Here is a 23,602-nt window from a genome sequence, read left to right on the forward strand (position 1 = left end):
GGAATCAGAAAAGAACTCAAAAAAAAATTTAGGAGGGCTGGAAGGGATCTTGAGATGTCTTTGGCAAGTCAGATTAAGGAGAATCTCAAAGCATTTTATATGTATATTGGGAGCAAGAGGGTAATTAGAGAAAGGATAGATTCACTCAAGGACAAAGGAAAGAATTTATCTGTGAAGCCAGAAGAAGTGGGTGAGGTCCTTAATGAATACTTTACATTGGTATTCACCAAGGAGAAAAACATGGATGATGTTAAATTTAGAAAGGCGTTTGTTGATACTCTAAGGCACGTTGATATTAAGGAGAAGGTGGTTTGGGTCTCTTGAAAAACATTAAGGTAGGTAAGTCCCCAGGGCCTGATGAGATCTGTCCCAGAATACTGAAAGGCAGAGATATTTGTATCCTCTTTAGTCACAGTTGATGTACCAGAAGACTGGAGAATAGCCAATGCTGTTCCTTTGTTCAAGAAGGGCAACAGGGATAATCCAGGAAATTATAGGCTAGTGAGTTTTACATCAGTGGGAGGGAAATTATTGGAGAAGATTCTTAGGGACAAGATTTATTTGCATTTGAGGAAAATGGACTTATTAGGGTTAGACAACATAGCTTTATGCAGAGGAGGCCTTGCCTCACAAACTTGATTGAGTGGAAATGACAAAGACAATTAATGAAAGTAGGGCAGTGGATATTGTCTACATGGACTTTACAAAAGCATTTGATAAGTTCTGGCTCAGAAGATCAAATCGCATGGAATCCATGGTGAGTTGACAAGTTGGATGCAAAATTAGCTTGGCCATAGAAGACAGAGATTTTGTGACCACACCACTGGTGCTGGGACCTCTATTGTTTGTAACATATATCAAGGATTTGGATGAAGAATGTCAGTGGTCTGATTAGTGAGTTTGGAGATATCACAAAAATTGCTGGAGTTGCAGATAGTGAGGAAGGATATCAAAGGATACAGCAGGATATAGATTAGTTGGAAAATTGGGTGGAGAAATGGCAGTCTAATCCAGACAAGTGTGCAGTGATGAATTTTGGGAAGTCAAATGCAAGAGGAAAGTATACAGTAAATTGCTATGCCCATAGGAGCATTGATGTACAGAGGGATCTCAGGGTCCAAGTCTACTGCTCCCTGAAAGTGGCAACACAAGTGGATAAGGTGATAAAGAAGGCATATAGCATGCTTGCCTGCATCAGTCAGGGCATTGAGTATAAAAATTGGCAAATCATGTTGCAACTGTATAAGACTTAGGTCAGGCCACATTTGGAGTCCTGTGTGCAGTTCTAGTCACTGCACTATAGGAAGGATGTGGAGGCTTTGGAGAGGGTGCAGAAGACGTTCACCAGGATTTGCCTAGATTGGAGTGGATTAGCTATAAGGAGAGGTTGGACAAACCTGAATTGTTTTCACTAGAGCATGGGAGGCTAAGGGGCAACTTGACAGATGTATATAAAATTCTGAGAGGCATAGATAGGGTGGATAGTCAGAGTCTCTTTGCCGGGGTGGAAATGTCAGATACTAGGGGGCATAGGTTTAAGGTGAGAGGGAAAGTTTAAAGGAAATGTGCAAGGAAAGTTTTTTGCATAGAGGGTGATAGGTACCTGGAATATCCTGCCAGGGGATGTTGTAGGATCAAATATGATAGCAAATTTCAAGAGACATTTAGACAGGCACATGAAGAGGCAGAGAATGCAGGAATACAAACGATGTGCAGGCAGATGAGATTCATTTAGAATAGCATCATGGTTGGCATAGATATGGTGGCTGAAGAGCCTGTTCCTGTGCTATACTGTTCTATATTCTATATTAATAATCTGTCTGCTCCAGACTCAAACATGTTTCACAACCATAGCTCCACAACCCTTCACATTTCTCCTTATCTCATCGTAAATCATAAGTCAGAAATTGGTCTGATTTTAAGGATCAGCAAAGAGTGACATTAAAAATTCACAAAGAGGGAGTAAATATGAGAGAAAACCTACTGCTAATATAAAAGACAGGTCATAAGAGTTTTTACAATCATTTAAATAGGAGAAGAATAAATAAAGACAATGTCAGTTCTCTCGAGAGTGAGTCAGTGGAACTGATAATGGAAAGTCAGGAAATGGAAAGTAACAAGCACGGTATATAAAGGGGAACCAGTGGAAATGATGGATATGAATTTCCAAAAAGGATTTGGTAAGGCTACCGTAAAAATTAGAGCTGATAGATAAAAGAAGCAGGGAAGAGCTAAACTGGTCTTTTTCAGGTTGGCAAGCTGTAGTGATTGCAGTTCCATGGGGTTCAATGCTGCAGCCACAACAATTTACAATCAAATCAATGATTTAGATGTGGGGACCAAATGTATGGTAGTTAAATATGCCAATGATACCAGTGTAGGTAAGAAAGTAACTGGTCAAGAGAAAGTAGAGAGTCTGCAAAGGCATATCAATGTTTTAGGTGAGCGGGAAAACGTTTAGCAAATGGAGTATAATGTGGAAAAATGTGAACTTATCCACTTTGGCAAGAATAATAGAAAGCAATACACTATTTAAATGGAGAAAGATTGCAGAACTCTGAAATACCCAGGGATCACTAAATGTTGGTATACAAGTGCAGTAAGTGAGGAGGAAGCCAAATTGAATATTGCGATCATTGCGAAGGGAATGGGATATAAAAATTAACAGATGTACAGGGGCTTGCTGAGATTATATCTGCAGTACTGGAGACAATTTTGTCTCCTTGTGTTAGGCCACAGCTGGAGTACTGTGCAATTCTGTTCACCACACCATAGGAAGGATGTGATTGTACTGGAGAGGGTACAGAAGAAGTTCATCAGGATGTTGCCTGGGCTGGAGCGTTTCAGCTACGAAGGGACACTAGATTGGACCTGTTTTCCTTAGAGCAGAGAAGGTTGAGGGGGTTCCTGATTAATGTGTACGAAGTTCAAAGAGCATAGCCAAAGTAGATTGTGAGAAACTTTTCCCCTTTGTATAGGGGGCAATAACCAGGGGGCATAGTTTTAAGGCAAGGAGCAGAGGCTTAGTGGAGATTTGAGAAAACAAGATTCACCCAGAGGGTTGAAGATATCTGGAACTTACTGCCCAAAAGGCTGGAAGAGGTAAGAGACCTCAAGACATTTAAAACAACCACTTTTGTAATGCCATAGCATACCAGACTATGGGTCAAGTGCTGGAAAATGGGATTAGAATAGAGGGAAATTTGATGAAGCAGTCAGTCTGTTTGAGATGGTTACGGTCAGGGGTCCATCTCACTACAATTTGGGGAGTCGCGCTCAGTCTTGTAGGTCCAGTGCAAGCAGTAAGAGGAATCATGATGAGTCAGTAGCTTGATAAAACGTTTAACTTCTGTGACAGCTCCAGGAATAATGAGGCTTGATTTATAATGCACTACTCCAGTGAGGCACAGCATCTTGGAAAAGACAAAGATGGTGAAGATAATGAAAATATAGACATAGGTGAGCACATAGCCTGTGCCATTGTGAATAGCATGGTTTATCAATGATAGAAGCCAGAGAGGCAGGCAGGCAGATAATGCATTGGGAAAACCAACCTGGGAGGGATAAAAGTGTGGATTGTTTTATTTTGTGTGATAGGGACGGCATGATAAAGGTAGCAAATGTTGTGGAGCTGTACAAATGTTTGGTTACCAATCAGATGCAGGGGGAAGAGTCAGGGTGGGGAAAGGAGGCTGAACTCAGACTACTTGAATTACTAAGACTTCACACATCTAATCCAAATGTGGCATGACAACTAAATAGAACTGAGATGTCCTGTTAACTGGTCATTCATTTTGCAGACCTTGATGAGTGCAGAATAGCTATCTTGTTTGCCAACAATAGCTGTGCAACATAAGAGTCATAGAGTCATACAGCACGGAAACAGGCCCTTTGGCCCAACATGTCCATGCCAAATAGGTTTCCTAAACATGATGTGTTCCAAGTGAAGCATTAGATGGTTATTGAGAGGTATTAATAAAGCTTCCCCCAACTAATTCAAATGTAAGAAGTGATTGAATCCTACGTACTTTACAATACTTCAAGATATCATGGCTTTCTTGTAACCCAACCCACCAAAGATTCAATTTTAGAAATGTATCTACTTTTTAAATATCTTCTTTCTAGGGCAGTGTTCTGCAAGTTGCTGTTAATCATTCTCCACAAAGTGTACAAGTGCTGCCAAGCGAAGAAGTATATTCCTGTAAGGCTTAAATGTGCACCTATTGAAAAGGGTCATATGTCTCACCAGTGAACTGCTTGACGCTTCCCAGTATGTAAATAAAGCCTTTATATAATGCTGGCACAAAGCCCACATATTTCTTTAAAGAAACTACAACACAGGACAAAAGATGGTGAAAAATATTTCAAAAACATTGATGCTTTAGTTATTGATACCGGATTGTGATATTTTTTTCCGCCCTTTGTACTAAAAATGAGCTGTCAATCTTATTGGTTTAGCTTATACCACATTACTTCTTATCTTGGCAGCTTCACTTCCATGATTATAGGATACATCTTTCAGCTCTTGAGATTCATACATAATGGTACCAAGAGTTTCAGCTATTTTGTCTTCAACTAACAATAAACTAATACCAATAATTGCAGCATTTCAAATGACACATATTTTTGTGTATTATTAATTTTGTTTTTTCATTCCCATTTTCTCATTTCTCTCCTAAATTGGTTTTTTTAATTGTCAGCGTTGTGTGGTGTATCACACAAATTGTTGATATTTGATTAGGGGAACATGACCACTCAGTCTAATCCTATTCCCTGCTGATGTCTTGTATGCTCACTTCGTTGCCACAAACTGAATTGAATAATAATCAGAAGCAGAAAACAAGGTTTGTTTTTCCTTCCTCAAGCCCAATATCATGGTGATTAATTACTTTCACTTCTGAAGCTGAGATTTGTCAGCTCATCACAGGTGAGCAATTTTTCTTTTCAATATGGCTCTGTTTCAACGTGGGCTGAAGGAGCCTGAAAACCAATAAGACCCCCGATAAAGATCATGGAATCACAGAATGTACAGCACAAAAAGGACAGTTGGCCCACTGTGCCTGTACTGATTCTTTGAAACAGCACTTCAGTTAAGTCCAACACCCCTGCCTTTTCCACTAAACACAACAGTTGTTTTTCCTTTAATTATTGTATTTATCCAATTTCCATTTGTAGGTTTCTATTGAATATGCTTCCAACACTTTTTCAGGCAAAGCTTTCGTTCAAGTCATGAAAACTCTTTGCACAGTGTTTTCTTGTCTCATGCTGCCTTTGCTTCTTCTGCTAATTACCTGGAATCATTGTTTCTTGGTTACTGACCCTCCTGCCATTGAAAACAGATTTTCCTGGTCCTGACCCGAAACGTCAGCTTTCCTGCTCCTCTGATGCTGCCTGGCCTGCTGTGTTTATCCAGTTCCACACTGTATTATCTCTGACTCCAGCATCGGCAGTTCTTACTATTTCTTCATTTTTAAAATTTTTTTTCAATCAGCTTTTCCTTATTTACTTTATCAAAACACTTCATGGTTTTTGCACACCTTTATTAAATTTCTTCTCTGATGCAAACAACTACAGTTTCTCTGGTCTGCTTGAATCGAACTGGCTCCATCTAGTAACCTTCCTTTGCATCCTTCCTAAAGTGCCCATAATTGAGTGCAATATTCCAGCTAGTGTCTAACCTGTTAGTTATTGCTTGGTATTGTACTCCATGCCTCTGTTTTTTAAGCCAAGGATATAGTATACTTCATTAACGGCATTCTCAACATGTCCTGTCACTTTCAAAGAATTGAATATCTATATCCTCAGGGCTATCTGTTCCTGCACCATCTCTATACTTGCAATGTTTACTTATTTTGCCTCTCTTCATACTTTTTGCTAAAATAAATGCTTCACACTTCTCTACATTAAATTTAATCTACCATGGGTCTGCCTATTTCTCCAGTCTATAACAAAAATGGAAATTGCTGGAGAAGCTCAGCACATTTGGCAGCATCAGTGGGAAGAAAGCAGAGTTAACGTTTCGAGTCTGGTGACTCTTCATCAGAACTTCACTAGTCTATATCCTCCTGAAGTCTGTTTCCATCCTCTGAATTGCTTACACCTTTTCAAGTTTTGTTGTCAGTTTGAAACTTTGAATGTTGCCTTATGTTTCCAGGCAATTAATACGTATCAAAAAGAGCAAAGGTGTGAACACCGATCCCTGGGGGTCACCATTTCCTCTAAGCTGTGTGTGGACCTCTCAGGACCATCTCAGAGGTTTCATATGTGCCAATGCATTAACTTCTGGTTCTGGAAGCCACTGCTGCGTATGGACATCGGAGGTCTGCACTGCAGCGGGAAAAACAACAGGTGAGAAGATGTTTTTCTCTGATAACATAGTGTGACTTTGGAACTTTGCCTCAGAAGGCAATGGAAACAGGGTCATTGAATATTTTTAAGGCGGATTCTTGTTAGGTAAGGGAGTCAAGGTTATTGAGGATATTGGGAACGCAGAATTCAAAACTCAAAAAGATTATCTATTAAGTGGTGGAGCAAGCTCGAGAGGTAAAGTGGCCTTCTTCTGCTCCAAATTTGTACATTTTGTAAAATGGCACATAGTGCAGGAATCCCCTGAGAGAATCTTACTCTCCAACCAACATTCAGTTCTGAACACCAACGAGAGTGATGGCTTGTTTGGGGCTGCAGTGTGAGCGAAGAACATATTGCCATTTGTGGTTTAGATAAATAAAGCACACAAAAAACTGGAAGAACAACAGTGAGAGAACAATTTACATTTAGGGGAATAGACAAGTTTTTCCGTGGTCACAGATGTGAATCCAGGATGATGTGTTGCCTCCTTGGTGCCATTGTCAAGGATGTCACAGAATGGTTACGTACCAGTCCGATGGGATGGATGAATAACTAGCAGTCATGCTTCACACTAGTGCCAGCAAGGTAGGCACAGGAAGGATGTGATCCTACAGTCAGCATTTAGAGGTTTGTCTAGGAAATTAGCAAGCATATCCTCAAAAGTAGTCATCTCCATGTTAGTCCTTGTCGCACACTCAAGTTAAGTGTAGAAATGGGATAAAGCAGATGAATGAGTAGCTGGAAAAGGTTTTTTTATTCATTTGTGGGATGTGGGCGTTGCTGTGGTCAGCATTTATTGTCCGTCCCTAGTTGCCCTTGAGAAGGCGGTGGTGAGCTGCCTCTTGAACCACTGCAGTCCATGTGCTGTGGCTTGTCCCCACTGGATTTTTAGACTGGAGAATTGTAAATGTTGTACCTTGTTTGAAAAAAATAAGCCCAGCAACTACAGGCCAGCCAGTTTAACTTTGGTGGCGGGGAAGTTTCTAAAATTAATAATCTGGGGAAAAATGTTATTAATTACTGACCTTGGTCTATTCCCTTAAATGATTTATTGGGACAGCCTCGAATAATGAATGACTGGATCCCAGACCGATTGCCTTCCTATGACACCACCTGGCCATGACCCAGTTTCCAGACTGGAGAGTTATGGACACCAACCCCGACCACCCTGACTGGTCAACTGACTGTGCTCCAGTCCCTGGACCGACATTAGACTCTGCCCTTGACTTACTGGGCCGGGAGGCTCTGTCTGAAGAGTGTCTCCTTTGACCTGACTGAGGGCTGCTCCCTTAGACTTTGTGATCTGGCCACTCAGTGGATGCATTTGCAGACTGTTTGGCACATACATAGCTGGCCTATGGTGCAGCTGTGAGATTTATGTAACAATGTAACAAACAGCGACACGTTGGTTGATCCCTTTGACTGATCACTGCTGACAATCATGACAAGCTTTTTTTTTGTCTGCACTAAACAAGGAGGCAAGACAGAAGTGGTCCGAGCCCTTAAGGCTCTGGCTGAGGGGGCAAAGTAGGGATGCTGTGACCATCAAGGTAGCACAAAGAGAGTGACTACTAAGAGAGGGGAATGGGGAACCCTGAGCCCTGGGCCGTATCATGAGCTTGGTTTCTGTCCCCGGATTCAGGGTTTCCTTGCAGCAACATTCTGATGAAAGGGCCCAGTGTGCTCCAAAGTTCAGCAGTGAAATGCAGAAGCATACTCTAAGTGGACTGGAAATGTGCCGTGATGATGTGATGAGGCTGCCTGGTGAAGATACCAATATTTGTGGATGTGGGGTGCATGCCACTGCTGTCCAGGGAGTGTGCCCTGAGACGTTGGTGACTGCTGTGGAGCAAGTTGTGGGCTGGAGTCACTAAATAACTGCTCTGACATTCATGTTGGGAATTCTTGGCAACATGTTTCTACTCGGTGGGTGGAAGAATGGGAAACTGAATATTAACGAGGTAAGATTAGGTAGTAGTGATGGTAGTAATGAGCGATAATCCATGGAAATATGCCTCTAGCTGTTCACAAGCAGGATTTTATCTGACCGTCTAACATTTTGTTGTAAAATAGCACTTCTGGTCTTGATGTCAAAATGATTCTCACTGATTTTCCTGACATCCTCACCAGGGGCCATGTCATTTTGGGGCTGGGAAGATTCCACCCATACATATAAATTTGTGACTTGTCAGCCAAAAGAAAACAAAGAGTAGCTATGAGATAATGAGCACCATGGGGTGGCACAGTGGTTAGTACTGCTGCCTCACAGCACTAGGGACTTGGGTTCAATTCTACCCTTGGGTGACTGTCTGTGTGGAGTTTGCACATTTTCCCTGTGTTTGTATGGGTTTCCTCCCACAGTCCAAAGATGTGCAGGCTAGGTGGATTGGCCATGCTAAATTGCCCTTAGTGTTCAGGGATGTGTAGATTAGGGGGATGGGCCTGGGTGGGATGCTCTGAGGGTCAATGTGGACTTGTTGGGCCAAAGGGCCTGTTTCTACACTGTAGGGATCTATGTGATAACTGAACTCGTAGTAAGAGGTATCAAGTACAATGCATCTGGGGTGCTTTGTTGCTGCATCTGTCAGAAATGTAGTCCTGTACAATTACTGGGGAAGTCTTTTTAAAAAAAAATTCACAAGCAGCAAATACACCCATCGTTTATGCCACTCATCATTTTAAAAATCTTGATTCTAATTACTTAACACCTTTTCTCCTATGAGAACAATTTCAGTTCATCAAGTCTTTCTATATAAATGGAAGTCTTAGATCCTGAAATCATTCCTATTGATTTTCACTGAAACATCTCCAAAAGATCAACAATCTGTTAAACTCCTGAGTTATATACCCATTATCAATCAATGATTAATTTTCACAGTTCCAAGTTCTGTTTTGTGACTTTACCATACCTCTGTTAGTATAAATCATGAATAAAAATCAGTGCTATCACTGGAATCTTAACAAGATGAGAGAATAAAATTCAGGTGAAAATTACATGTGCATGAATGTCTTTTTGCAATTCAGATTTTTTTGATACTAGCAAATTAATAGCATTTACAAGGTATCACTTACAAAGTATCACTTTTTGAGTGTACGGGAATCTGAGTACATATTGCACTCAGAGTATGTTCAATACATAAAGAATCTGTGTTTATTTTTAGGTATGCATAACATTTGAGGAAAATGACAGGATATTTCTAACTGAATGAAGAAGTCCACCAAAGGTCCATCTTAATATTGTCAAACACTATGCCAGGAGTAGGGCTTTGAGAAATGGAAACATTGCAATGGTAAAGATACAGAGTGTTGATTGTAACTTCCAACAGGAAATCAGTTGGAATGTATGGCAATCTGATGCAGGTTTCTTTGTTGAAGGCCTGGATCTAATTTGAATAGTGCTGGTCAGCTACTTGCCCATTCCAGATGTAAAATGGTAACTGACTGGCACAATGAGCTAAAGATTACTCCCTTACTACCATTAGCACTCCCTTTGTCTTTTGCTTTGTGCACCTTCACCAACTGTTCTTTTTGATCCAGTTCCCACTTTGCCATCAACATAAATACCACTATTTTCCAGCCCTATACAGTACCAATGAAGTCATGGAACTTGAAATGTTAACTCTGTCTCCAGGACTAGAGGGCCAATACAACAGTACTTGTGATAAAACTAAACACAACTGCCCAATTTTATAAGTTCAATGAATATAGGTTCAGATAACGGCAGTATGTCTGGATCACCATGATATAACAACATGGTGGAAATGTCAATGGCTTCCTTAAGTTGTACATTAAGGAGTTGGTGGTGGAAGGAGTGTCAAGCATCACTAGTGTTCTTGAAGCTGTGCTCATCCAGGCAAGCATGGGCCAGAGAATATTCCATCACACTCTGAACTTGAGGCTTGAAGTTGGTGGAAGGTTTTTGAGGAGTCAAATGTTGAGTTGTTCACTGCACATTACCCAGCCTTCAGCTTGCTATTGCTGCCGCAGCATTTATAATGACTAGTCCAGTTAATTTACTGTTTAATGGTCAGCCCCAGGATATTGAAGGTGGGGAAATTTAATGATGGCATTTCCAATGAATGAGGAGGTATCGATGGAGTTGGCTATAGCCTGATAATTCTGTGATACATATATTACTCGCCCCTGATCAGCCTAAGCCTGCATGGTGCCCGATCTTGGGGCATGCAGACACCACTGACTGCTTCATAGCCTGACTAACAATGTAACAAAACACTGTGCAATCATCCGTGAATATTCCCACTTCCGAACTTACTGTGTGAAGAAAGTCATCCCATACTGTGAGAGTGGAAATCCTATAGGAGTGAATTCCCGAGTTGCTTGACGGGGGAGCTTCTTAAACACGGTTTCCCTTGGGCCTGATACCCCAGCCACTAAAAACGTGCAGTCCAGCTGCTGCGGGGTGTAACGGGCTGTATAAGCCAACAGGGGCCGCTGCGAGAGACACAGTGGCCGGGGAGAGGCGCTGCTCCCCACGGTATAACGGGACGGTGAAGGAAGCTGAGTGTAGGGGAGGAGAAAGAGAGGCTGAGAGTCAGTGCGGGACGTGTGTATACACAATCCGGAGTGAGCGCAGTGAGGCGAGGATGTATGAGGAGAACCTGACTTTGCACAGACCCCGCTATGGATGTGAGTAACCTTGTTCCAGGTTTTGAGAATGGCACTCTGCAGCCCCGCGCTACTTTATATCCACAACACGCGACTCCCGGGCAAGCTGCAACAACTTTTGCCACAGAAATAGATACAAAGATGCAAACGACATTTGAAGCCACCTCCCCTACCCTGAAAGGGTCATTCCAATTCTGTAGCAGTAAACTAATCGGGCTGGGTGTCTGCAATATAGAAAACGTTTCTTCTTTTATATATCTTAAGTTTTTTCGTGTGTGCAGCTTCACAAGGGGACGTGTCTTTTAGATTTCCGGTTTCCTCTCGAAATTACTTTTTTTGTGCGTCTCGCATCTTTGCTTCGTTGAATCTGAAACGTGTTCCCTCGCCCCTAAAGATTTTGTTTTACATTTTTCAATTGCAATTTTTAAACTTCGAACACTGAAGGAGAGAGTACGCCCAAATTGGGATTTGATCAGAGGCAAGATCTGGTGGCGAATTGAAGGTTCCTCCTGTGTGCAGTTGGCGATCACAGGGGACTGACTCACTCACTCGTTGAGGGCTCTTACGCAGTAAGGGCGCGGGTACCTCCGTACAGTGTACTTTGAACACATGGTAGCTTCTGTATTCCTGAACATATCTTCATCCTTTAATTTTTCAGTAATCTTTCACTGTTATAAAGATGTGCACAAACTTTTACCGACTTGAAACTGACCCAGCTTCTCCCTTTTTAATAGGGTGGGGTGGTGACAAACCAAAAAAGGAAATGACTTTGAACCACCTGTTAACTAATTTGCATGTTTTGAAGCCTTCATTCTCTCAATTTTGTCTGGTGATAGGAGAAGAGCCGTAATGTCACCCTTGTTACTGTTTCTGCTGTCAGAACATGCAAGAAACTTTCCTACAACTATTGGTGACACCACACGTGGAATACTGTGTACAGATTTAGTTTCCATACCTGGGGGAAGATTTTTCCCCTCTCCCGCCCAAATGGATGTAGCATCTGGGATTGGGAGATTTGTTTTCTGATTTGAGTAGCTTGATTTAAATGTTTTAAAAAATGAAAGAGAATGTAATTGCAGTGTGTAGACTACACAGGGTACAAGCTGGGAGAATGCTCTCTTTGGCCCTCTGTTATGTTTGTACTTGATTAGCTGGTGAATGTGGAGATGGCCTGTTAACTGGCCATCTCTTGTAAGATTTCAGAGTGAGCAGTGGGCACGGTGGATGGGGTTGGAACCTGAAAACTGTTTCAGAACCTGTGGGTTTGAGAAGCACAGAAGATTCTGGCCCAAGTGTTATAATAAGGGGGTCAGCTATTTATTATTGAGATGAGAAATTTCTTCATTCACATGATTGAGAGTCTTTGAATATCTCAATGTTGGATGGTCACTTGTTGCTTACATTCAAATCAGAGTAAATTTGTGTAAGCTAAAGAAATCTAGGAAAATAGGACTATTGCTATTAAGAGCAGCTGTCTGGATCAGCCACAATTTCATAGAATGGTAATTCAATAAATGCCCTACACATTTCTTATGGTCAAAAGCATGTAGAAAAATAATATGCTGGTCTCTGTGTATTTAGGGTTCAATAAGAGCATCTTGAGCTGCCCACCCATCTGAATGTTATTGGTTTAAGCAGGTAAAACATAAACTTTGCAAACTTTGAACTTCAGCCCTGGATTTTAGCCTGCTGATATCAAAATGCATCAATCCTCTATTTTGCCTGTGGTGTGAAATTTTTGAGCATGCTTTTGATATATCCTGTTTTTGTTTGTAAAACGTATATATTTTTCATTTTATTTGTCTAACATTTTAAAAGTTTATTGAGTTTCTTTAAACACTGTCCACATGTCAGTCCCAGTCGTGGAGGCGAACAATTTCGTTAATGATTTGCGGACCTCAGTTATTGAATTATAGGGAGAGCTATGTTTTGATTACTTATTTTAATGGGTACAAGTTGGTACTGTTAGGATCATGTATCTTTGATTCCATATCATTTAAATAGTAATTAGACTTTCTCAGATAATTTCTCACTATTGTTTATAATTTCTACTCGTTGAAGGAATAGTGGCCCGTCACAACATAATTAAATGTCCCGTAGCAGCAGTTCTTTTAATTTTTCATGGGATGTGGGTGTTGATGGCAAAGCCAGCATATGCTGCCCATCTTGAGTTGACTTTGAACTGAATGGCTTGCATGCACATTTCAGAGGACAGTTAACAGCCAATTACACTGTTACAGACCTCACATGTAGGCCAGACAAGGTATGAATGACATGATCCTTCTCTAAAGGTCATTGAACCAGATGGATCTTTATAGCAATTGCTGTTAGTTTCACAGTCACCATTATTGAGACTAGATATCAAAGTCAATTTTATTAATTGAACATAAATTCTTCTTGCTGCCATGTTGGGATTTGAACCATGCCATCAGAGTATTGGCTTGTGCCATTAGGGGAATTATCAATGATCACTCATGTCATTGGTGTCATATTTTGTTTTGTGATGAGGACACAATCACTTAAGGGTACGTTAGATCAGATGACTAAAGGCTTGGTCAAAGATGTAGATTTTAAGAAGTGTTTTCTGTGATGTCAAGATGTAGAGATATAGGGAGGAAATATCAGAACTTAGGTCCTAGATAGCTGAAGATATCACCATGAAGATGTAGTATTTAAAGGAGATGGCCTAGTGGTATCATTGTTATTAATCCTGGGACCTAGATTTGAATCCTACCATTGTAGATGGTGGAATTTGAAGTCAATAAAAATCTGGAATAAAGCATCTAGGTGAGGTCAGAGTGATAGCCCTTGATATCAAGGCTGCATTCAACAGAGTGGCGTCAAGGAGCCCTGGCAAAACTGGAATCGATGGGAATCTGGGGACAAACTCTTCAGTGGTTAAAGTCTTACATGACACACAGGAAGATGATCGTGATTGTTAGAGGTCAGTCATCTCAGTTCCAAGACATCTCTGCAGAAGTTCCTTAAGGTAGCATATTGGGCCTAACCATGTTCAGCTGCTTCATCAATAGCCTTCCCTCCAACATAAGGTCTGAAGTGGGGATGTTCGCCGATGATTGAATAATGCCCAGCACCATTTGCAGTGACTCGGATACTGAAGCAGTTCATGTCCAAATGCAACAAGATCTGGACAATATCCAGGCTTGGGCTGACAAGTGGCAAGTAACATTTGCACGACACACATGCCACACTATGACCATCACCAATAAGAGACAATCTAACCACTGCCCTTAACATTCAATGGTGTTACCATCACTGAATCCCCCACTCAAGATCCTGAGGGTTCTAATTGACCAGAAACTCAACTGGACTCACCACATAAATGCAGTGGCTAGAAGAGCACGTCAGAGGCTAGGAGTACTCAGGAGAGTAACTCACCCCTTGACTCCCCAAAGCCTGTCTACCATCTACAAGGCATAAGTCAGGAGTGTGATGGAATACTCGCAACTTGCCTGGATGAGTGCACCCCAACAACACTGAAGAAGCTTGACACCATCCAGGACAAAGCAGCCTGCTTGATTGGGACTGCATCCACTCCCTCTACCACTGACGCTCAGTAGCAGCAATGTGTACTATCTACAAGATGCACTGCAGAAATTCACCAAAGATGCTCAGACAGCTCCTTCCAAACCCATTACCACTTCCATCTAGAAGGACAAGGGCAACAGATATATGGGAAGTACCAGTTTCAAGTTCTCCTCTAAGCCACTCACCTTGCAAATATTGCTGTTCCTTCACTGTCGCTGGGTGAAAATCCTGGAATTTGCCCCCTGATGACATTGTGAGTTAACCCACAGCAGGTGAACTGCAATGGTTCGAAAGGCAGCTCACCACCACCTTCTCAAAGGCAACTAGGGACAGGCAATAAATGCTATCATAGACAGTGATGTCCACATCGCATGACTCAATTTAAAAAAAAAAAAAAAATCAGGTAGACTCCGCCAGAATTGGATGAGCACAGATATCTCATAGGGGATGGTAGACAAGATTACAGTAATTTACCTGGTGATAGGAATGAGGCATTGGAGAGATTTCAGAAGAAGGTCAAGAATTTTCAGAGCAGGGTGTTGCTTGACAGTATAGATCAGTGAGCACAGGGGTGAAAGATAATTGGGATCAAGTTTGAGTTAAGATGCAGGCAGCAGCGTTCATGGAGAGGAAAATATAGGAGACCAGCCAGGACTGCATTGAATAGTCAAGAATGGAGTAACAAAGGAATGAATGAGACTTTTCACGGCAGATGAGAGTTGAGACAGGGGTGAAGTCAGGTTACATTAAAGAAGTGAAAATAAATGATCTTAGTGATGGCATGAATTGGTGTTTGGAAACTTACCTTTGTGTCAAATAGAACACCAGTGTCGTGAATGAGCTGTCTCTAAGGAGAAGAATGGAGTTTGTAGCTAGGGAAATGGAGTTTGGAGCAGGGACCAGAAACAACTACTTTAGTTTTTGCAGTGTTTAATTGGGAGGAAACTTGTGCTATTCAATCCAAGATATCAGATAAGTAGTCCGATAATTTAGAACACTGGAGGAGTTGAGCAAGATGGCAGTAAGGTATAGCTGGATGTTATCAGAACTCATCTGAAAACTAGCCATGTTTTTTGATGTAAGGGACAGTGTGCAGGTGCGCAATAGGAGGCAGCTTTGAACAAACCCAAAGGGCACACCAGGGGTAAAGATGCAGGCGTAGGAAGGAAAGTGAGGTAGAGAAGCCATTATATTGAACACAGGAAAATTCTAAGCTTCAAATTCTGATTAATGAATTCATAGGAATCTCAATATGGTGATTAGTATGTTGAAACCTCAGTCTTCATTTTTGAGTGAGGCATGAACTAGTGGGCTAATGAATAAGACAACTAATTATAGTAGATGTGCAGTTCAATGGCATTGAAATATTGTGCTGTGCATCAGATTGTGGTGTGACTGAAGGAACAAATCATGCTTTTATGACACTTCTGAAAACCTTCAGTTCTAGCTAAACTTAGTTTGGTGGAAGGAAATGTTTGATTCAATTAACAGAACTGAATGTGAACTTTATTTTAGTCAAATGTTTTTACGCCATTCAGACTCCACATTTGTGTCGGTAATTAAAGATCTCAAACAAATGAATAGATTAATGTTTTAATTTGTCATTTATATATAGTATTTTCAAATCAGTTTCTGTATGTTGTGCATGAAATTTTGAGTTTTACACTTCAAATATTTGCACTACAACAGCTTTCTTAGGAATTTTCTGCTGCAGTTCAGCTGGACACTGTTGTAATGGTCATAGTTTGACTGGCGCAATGGACCAAAGGACCTCTTTCAGTGCCATCAAAACTATCAATTCTAATACCAATTTTTTGGCACTTAGCCCATAGCCTTATATGCTGTGGCATTTCAAGTATTCATCTAAATGTTCTGAGGCTTCCCACCTCTATCAGCTTTTTAGGCAGAGAGTTCTAGATACCGCCAACCCTCTGGATGAAAAGTTTTTTTTTCCTCAAATCCCTTTAACCCTCTCATGCTTTACCTTAAAACCATACCCTCCTTGCATCTGTATCAATGTCTTAATAATAAAGGCATTATCCTATAAACCTTCTTAACCACCTTATTGACCTATCCTTCAGCCTTCAAGGATCTGTGGACTTGCACACCGAGATCCCTGTGTACTTCCTAGGATTGTGTTTAATATTAACTCCCTTGTTTTATTTGTCCGTTGAAAATTTATCACCAATCACTCTCATACTTGCAATAACATTTGCAACCTCGTGCATGCGTTCTTTTTTCGGAATTGAATTCCATTTGCCCCTGACCTGCTGTCAATATTATCGTGCAGTGTAGCTAAAATATTTTCAGACCACCATGGTAAGGTAGAATTGCTGCCTTTTATAAGTTGGAATTGATAGGGTCTGCCTTGTCTAGTGTGGTAACATGGTCAAGTGAAAAGGGGCTCTTGTTTAAGACGTAGTTAATTGCATGATATCAGGTACAACTTACATTGGTACAATAGACATTATTACAAAAATTGAGGAGACCTGGATGGATTGGCCTGTCTTCCTTAAGATCCATAGCTGTTCTGACTTCCCCCATCTCTGTCCTTATGATGACATCAGTTTGGGTGGAGCTTAACGTCATCTTCAGCATTAGCTCTTTTAGAACCATTCCGTATATAACAGATACTGAAACGTAACCAAATAAATAGCAGGTTGATACTTGGCCATAAGTACGTACTCACATCTGAATGTGAAGTAGGCGTAGGCCTAACAGCCAATTGAACATGTGCTGCTCTTCAGTACAATCATGACCAACCTGGTATTAGCCACAACAGTAAATTCCTGTATACCTGTTATAAGCTTGTTAGTCAAGAATCTATTTAATTTCGCCTTAAAAGTATTCTCCATTCTTACCTCCACTGCTCTCTGGGGAAGAGAACACCCAAATCACATGACCATTCAGGACAGAAAAAAAACTCCTCAGTTCTATCTGAATTTAACGTGTGCTGCCTCATTCTAGTCTATCCCACAACTGAAACGTCCTTTCAGTGTCCTCCTTGTCAAGTGTCCTCAGAATTTTATGTTTTAATAAGATCACCTCTTATGGTTCTAAATTGCAATGGATTGTGGTGCAGCCTGTCAAACTTTTCCTCATGGGACAATTCCACCCCCTTTCCTTCCACTCCCTCCACCACCCGATTCCAGGCATCAGTCAAGTGAACCTCATCTGAACTGCACCAAATAGGTGAGCCCCCTTCTAAAATACCATGTCCAGTTCTGTTTGCCCAGTTATAGGAAGGATATTATTAAGCTGGAGAGGGTTCAGAAGAGATTTACCAGGATGTTACCAGGTATGGAAGGCTTGAGTTATAAAAATAGGCTGGGACTGTTCTCACCTGGAGAGTAGGAGGTAGAGAGGCGACCTTATAGAAGTTCATAAAATAATGAGAGGTATAGATAGACTTAATGGTAGTTGTCTTTTCCTGAGGATGGGGGATTTCAAAACTAGGGGGCACACTTTTACAGTGAGATAAGGGATTTTAAAAAGACATGAGGGGCAAATTTTTTACGCCGAGGGTGGTTCGGGTGTGGAATGAACTTCCTGAAGTACTGGTGGCTGTGGGTAGAATCACAACGTTTAAAGGACATTTGGATAAGTACATGAATAGGAAAGGTTTGGAGGGATAGGGCCAGGAGCAGGCAGATGGGACAAGTTTGGTTTGGGATTATGTTTGGCATGGACTGAAGGGTATGTTTCCATGCTTCATAGAATCATAGAATCTTCATAGAATCCCTACAATGTGGAAACAGGCCCTTTGGCCCAACAAGTCCACACCGACCCTTGGGGCATCCCACCCAGACCCATTCCCCTATAACCCACCCAAGCTACACATCCCTGAACACTGTGGGCAATTTAGCACGGCCAATCCACCTAGCCTGCATATCTTTGGACTGGGGGAGGAAACCGCAGTATCCGGAGGAAACCCACGCAGATATGGGGAGAATGTGCAAACTCCACACAGACAGTCGCCTGAGGGTGGAATCGAACCCATGTCCCTGGCGCTATGAGGCAGCAGTGCTAACCACTGAGCCACCGTACTGCCCCCCTGCTGTATGACACTAATACATTTACTTCTGTCCTTAAGTAAGGAATTAAAATTGTACAGTACTCAGAAGTGGCTTTGCCAGCGCTCGATACATCTGTAATGAAACATCCTACTTTGGTATTCAAGTTCCCCCACAATATACAACATTCAATTTGTCTTCCTAATCACTCGCAATACCTGCATGTTAACTTTTTTTTTATGTATCAGAACACTCCTCTGTCCCTGAATTCTGCAATCTTGATCCAATAAAATGTATTGCTTTTCTTCCTGCCAAAGTGGACAAACCTAGAAAGCAGAGGAAATAGGAGCAGGAGTAGGCTGTTTGGCCTTTTGAGCCTGCTCTGCCATTCAGTATAACCATGGCTGATTATCCTACTCAGTACCCTGTTCCTATTTCCACCCCGTACCCTTTGATTCCTTTAACCCCAAACACGATATCTAAATCTTCTTGAAAACATTCACTGTTTTGGCCACCACCATTTTCGGTGGCAGAGAATTCTACAGGCACTCAACCCTCTAGATGAAGAAATTTCTCCTTATCACAAGTTTGCTTTTTCTCACTTTATACTACATCTGTCAATTTTCTGCCCACTCATTTCACTCAACTGTATGCTTTTGTACCCTCTATTGTCCTCTTCACAACTTACTTTCCAACCTATGTTTGCATCATCAGCAAGTTTAGTATTTGGTCCCTTCATCTGAGTTATTTCATTGGATTGTAAGTAGTTGAGGCCCCAGCACTAATTACTGTGGCTGTTCATTTGTTACACGCAAGCCTGAAAATCTATTTATGCCCACCCACTGTTTCCTGTTGGCACAGTGGATTGATGAGTTTTTACATTGCCGCTACCTGATGAGCTCTTATGAATTAGCCGAACCTCAGCTGGTGAGTTAGTTTGTATGACTGGCCAAATAGGGGAATGAATGAGCTTCTGTTTGCTTGTAATCTGCACTTTTGTAGCAACGTGACAAGGACTGACTCCATTTCACTGTGATTAAGCCTGTTGTCAAACACCCTGCCAACATCCTTGCCACTGCTGATGGAAATCAAGGCTACTGTTTTGAGGGAGCTGTGTCTGATTGTGTCAGTCAGCACACTCTCTGAATTACAAAGAGCGAGAAGATTCTCAAAGAACTAACAGCTGCTTGAAGTGAAGGCCAGCAGACGTTTTGGTGGTGCACTGACTACTGGTTACAACTAGGCCAGAATCTCAGTGCCGTTCAACATTGGGAACTTGAAGGGGCATATTCAAAAAGGTAACAAGTCCTCTGGCAAAGGAGATGGCTCCATTGGAACGGAATATGGGGGAGAACATCACCAAATGCAATAAACTGTTGGGAGGTTAGGTGACCATAATGTTGTTGTACACTAATTTGAACACTGCGGACCAAGACACTGTTGAAAGCTGCCTTTCAATGGCAGAACTGGATCTCAAACCCACAGTGGAGGAGTTGAACAAACTATTGATTCACTTCTTGTGTGAAAAGCTCCAGCTGCTGAGGCTATACTGCCTGAACTCATCAAAAAAAGGGAATCCGGGTCTCCTACAACATCTGCGTGGTGGGCAGCAGCGTGGTGGCTCAGTGGCTAGTACTGCTGCTTCACACTGCCAGGGAGCTGTGTTTGATTCCAGCCTCGGGCGACTGTGCAAACTGCACAGAGACGTTCCCCCTGTGTCCACGTGGATTTCCTCTGGCTGCCCCAGTTTCCTCCCACAGAACACAGCAAAGCTGAGCAGGTTAAGTGGATTAGCCGTGGGAAATGCAGGGATAGGGTATTGGACTGGTTCTGGGTGTGATGCTCTTCAGAGGACTGCTCCCTTCTGAGCTTTGAGGGAAAAGTACTTTTCCGTACTTGCCCTTTTTCAGACTGCAGATTCTGGCTGAATGTAACTTCCCTGAATTCCAGGCTGGTTTCAGAACTGGCAGATCTACAACTGACATTTCTCTTACAACTCTGAAAAGATCATGTCATCAACAAAGGAGACCAAAGGACCAGAGAAGGTAAACGTAGGAAGGCTGCTCCTAATGACCAGGGAGTCAGAATCAGGGGTCACAGTTTAAGGATGTGGAGTAAGCCATTTAGGACTGAGATGTGGAGAAATTTCTTCACCTAGAGTGTGGTGAGCCTGTGGAAGTCTCTTCCACAGAATGTGACTGACACCAAACCATTGAATGTTTTCAAGAAGAAGTTAGATATAGTTCTTGAGGCTAAAGGGATCAAAGTGTCTGGACAGAAAGCAATTGGATGATCAGCCATGATTGTATTGAATAACAGAATGCTTGAAGGGCTGAATGGCCTACTCCTACTCCTATTTTCTATGTTTCAACATATTGGTCACTGTTTGCTTGAGTTGGGCCTGATTCATCATGTATCTTTGACATAACATTAATAGCTACTAAGTAATATGAAATAAACCTACTTGTTAATCGAGTCTTTAAGCGTTCAGCAGCTTAACAGCGCACAGCCAGTCATTGTCTCTGCAAACAACAACCAGCAGGTAGCTATTGCAGCTCTAAGCCTACTTGCAAATGCTGCTGATTTGAGCATTTACAATATGCTGGCAGTGCTGATGAACAATATTACAATGAAAGTCACCAACTCTTGTTATCTCAATGTGATGATTCAACAAGATACTTCTACCACTAAGACAAAAATAGTGGATGTATAGTAACACCATTGCTTGCAAGTCCCTGGCAAGCCATACACCAACCTTTCTTGGAACTATATTGCCTTTCCTTCACTTTCTCTGGGTCCAGATCCTGAACCACCCTTCTGAACAGGGTGAGTGTGCCTGCACCAGATGGATTGCAGCTGTTTTGAAGGAAACTAGGGATAGACAATGAAAATGTTTATTTTAGGAACAGAACTCCCATTCCAAGAAAGAATAAAAATTATTGTTTATTATTCTTTCATAAATTAAGATATAGCGGGCCTGAGAGCACATCATCACTCACTCCCTCGATTTAAATGTTCAGCATCATAATTAAAAATATTGATGAGATGAACAGATGTCTAGCATCGGAGTTGTGAGAAGCTGGAAACTTTAGTGAAGAAAGGAAATTTTGAAAAAGAGGTTAATTGTTTCCAAGAAATGCAGCAATGCTCTTGAGATGACCCATCGCGTTCATGTGTGTGTTGTCTTGACCATCTTCCTCAGATAGATGAAGGTCATGTACCCTGAGACTTTCTAGACTGTGAATTGGCCACTGAGTCACCAGAACACCTGCAACTGAGAGGTGAAACTGCCAGACATTAACATTAACATTGATAACTAGGAGATAGTTGCTGTCTGTCTGTTTGGAAGGCCATCAGAGGCAGCAAGAGGATACAAAATGCTAGACTGGATGTGCAAAGGGTCTGAGTAAGAGTCACAGATGTATAGCATGGAAACAGACCCTTCAGTTCAACTCGTTGGCGCTGATCAGATTAATCTAGTCCCATTTGCCAGCATTTGGCCCATATGCCTGTAAACCTTTTGTATCCATGTATCCATCCGGATGTCTTTTAAATGTAATTGTACCCACCTCCACCACTTCTCCAGGCAGTTCATTCCATACATGCACCACCCTCTGCTTGAAAAGGTTGCCTCTTTAATTCCCTTTTAAATCTTTCCCCTCTCACCTTAAACCTACGCCCTCTAGCTTTGGACTAAGCGTGCAGAGGATTGTGCAGTTTCTTGATCCAATACGATCAAATCTAGCAGAGATAGCCATGCCGGAGAGCAGCTGCTCAGCGACGTCAGGTGATCTTTAAGTGTGCTGTAGTTTTTCTTTACTCATACATACTCATACTCCTGTAGGTTGGGCCAGTGTTTATCGCCAGTCCCTAGTTGAGAAGATGATGAACCTTCTTGAATTGCTGTAGTCCATTTGGTGCAGGTACACTCATAATGCTATTAGGGAAAGAGTTCCAGAATTTTGACTAGTCACCGCGAACAATGGTATCATCTCGCAAATCAGAAGGCTGCTATTCCAGTGAGATGATTCCTAAACAAGTAAGAGGCAAGCAAAACAGAAGATGGTTTGTATCTGTTTTCTCTCTGGTGGCTTTTTGCTGTGCTTGGTTGCAAGACATGCATCGCACCTAATGACAGACTTTCACAAACAGTGTTGTCTTTGTTTGCAGAATACCCATAGTTGCAGAGTTGTGTTGCCTTTGTCAAGCTTAGCATTAAGATTTGTTGGGAACATAGTGTACGGTTTAAAAATGTCTCTTAATTCACTTGATTCTCCGGGCAAAAAGTTCCAAGTTCCAGCTCATTGAGGATGCAGTTCAGGTCAGACAGACAATTGATCATTGGTTAGAGCTGTTCTGAGAAATGGTCTACAGTGGAACACTAGGGCAGTTGTGTTTTGAAATTGATTCAGATGTTTGGGAATTTGTATTGGGGGCCAGAGTCCAGCAGCTCCAGTTTAAGTCACATGACCACTCAATCTTTGTATTCTCTGTTCATTAATGCTGGAGCTAAGAAAGCTAAGGCACTGATCTCTTTCATGTAAATCAATAATTGACATTGCATTGTTTCAATAATGGTATTGGCATTGGCTGATATTGGTGAACCATAAGTGAAAGATCAATTTACAATTAGAGTTGGAACTGACTCACCGAGTTACACAAGTTGACTGTGATGTTTTTCACATTTTGTTTGACTGTATTCCATATTATCACCTGTAGATTGAGCTTTTGTTGTCCATTGAATCTTGTAATTAAGTGGAGTTAATCAATTTTTAAGAAAGTATACTGAGCCAGTCAGACTAAATACTGCCACAAAGCCAGATCAAAGACTGGGAATCCCGCACAGAATAACACCCCTCCTGGATCCCCAGAGCTTGTCTATAACGTGCAAGGCACAGATTCGGAGTGTGATGGAAAGTCGTACAATTATCTGGAAGCTGCAGTTCCAAAAATGCTCTAAACACAACACTTTGCTGGACAGAAGACCTTGCTTGTTTTGTACCCTATTCACCATCTTCAATATTCACTCCTTCCTCAAAGGACAGTGTCAGAAAGTTTGCACTGGC

At 41.7% G+C, this 23,602-nt stretch overlaps 1 protein-coding gene across 1 annotated transcript in view; it reads left to right on the forward strand.

Annotated features, from left to right (window-relative positions):
- Positions 1 to 10,827: 10,827 nt before the first annotated feature.
- Positions 10,828 to 23,602, forward strand: part of iqgap2 (IQ motif containing GTPase activating protein 2) — a 333,913-nt gene continuing 321,138 nt past the window's right edge. Inside the window, exon 1 of the mRNA XM_048593829.1 lies at positions 10,828 to 10,995. Coding sequence (XP_048449786.1) covers positions 10,953 to 10,995 — 43 coding nt within the window. The 5' untranslated portion in view covers positions 10,828 to 10,952. The remainder of the gene's footprint in view (positions 10,996 to 23,602) is intronic.

The sequence above is a fragment of the Rhincodon typus genome, chromosome 3 (genome assembly GCF_021869965.1).
Source record: "Rhincodon typus isolate 14 chromosome 3, sRhiTyp1.1, whole genome shotgun sequence".
NCBI lineage: Eukaryota > Metazoa > Chordata > Chondrichthyes > Orectolobiformes > Rhincodontidae > Rhincodon > Rhincodon typus.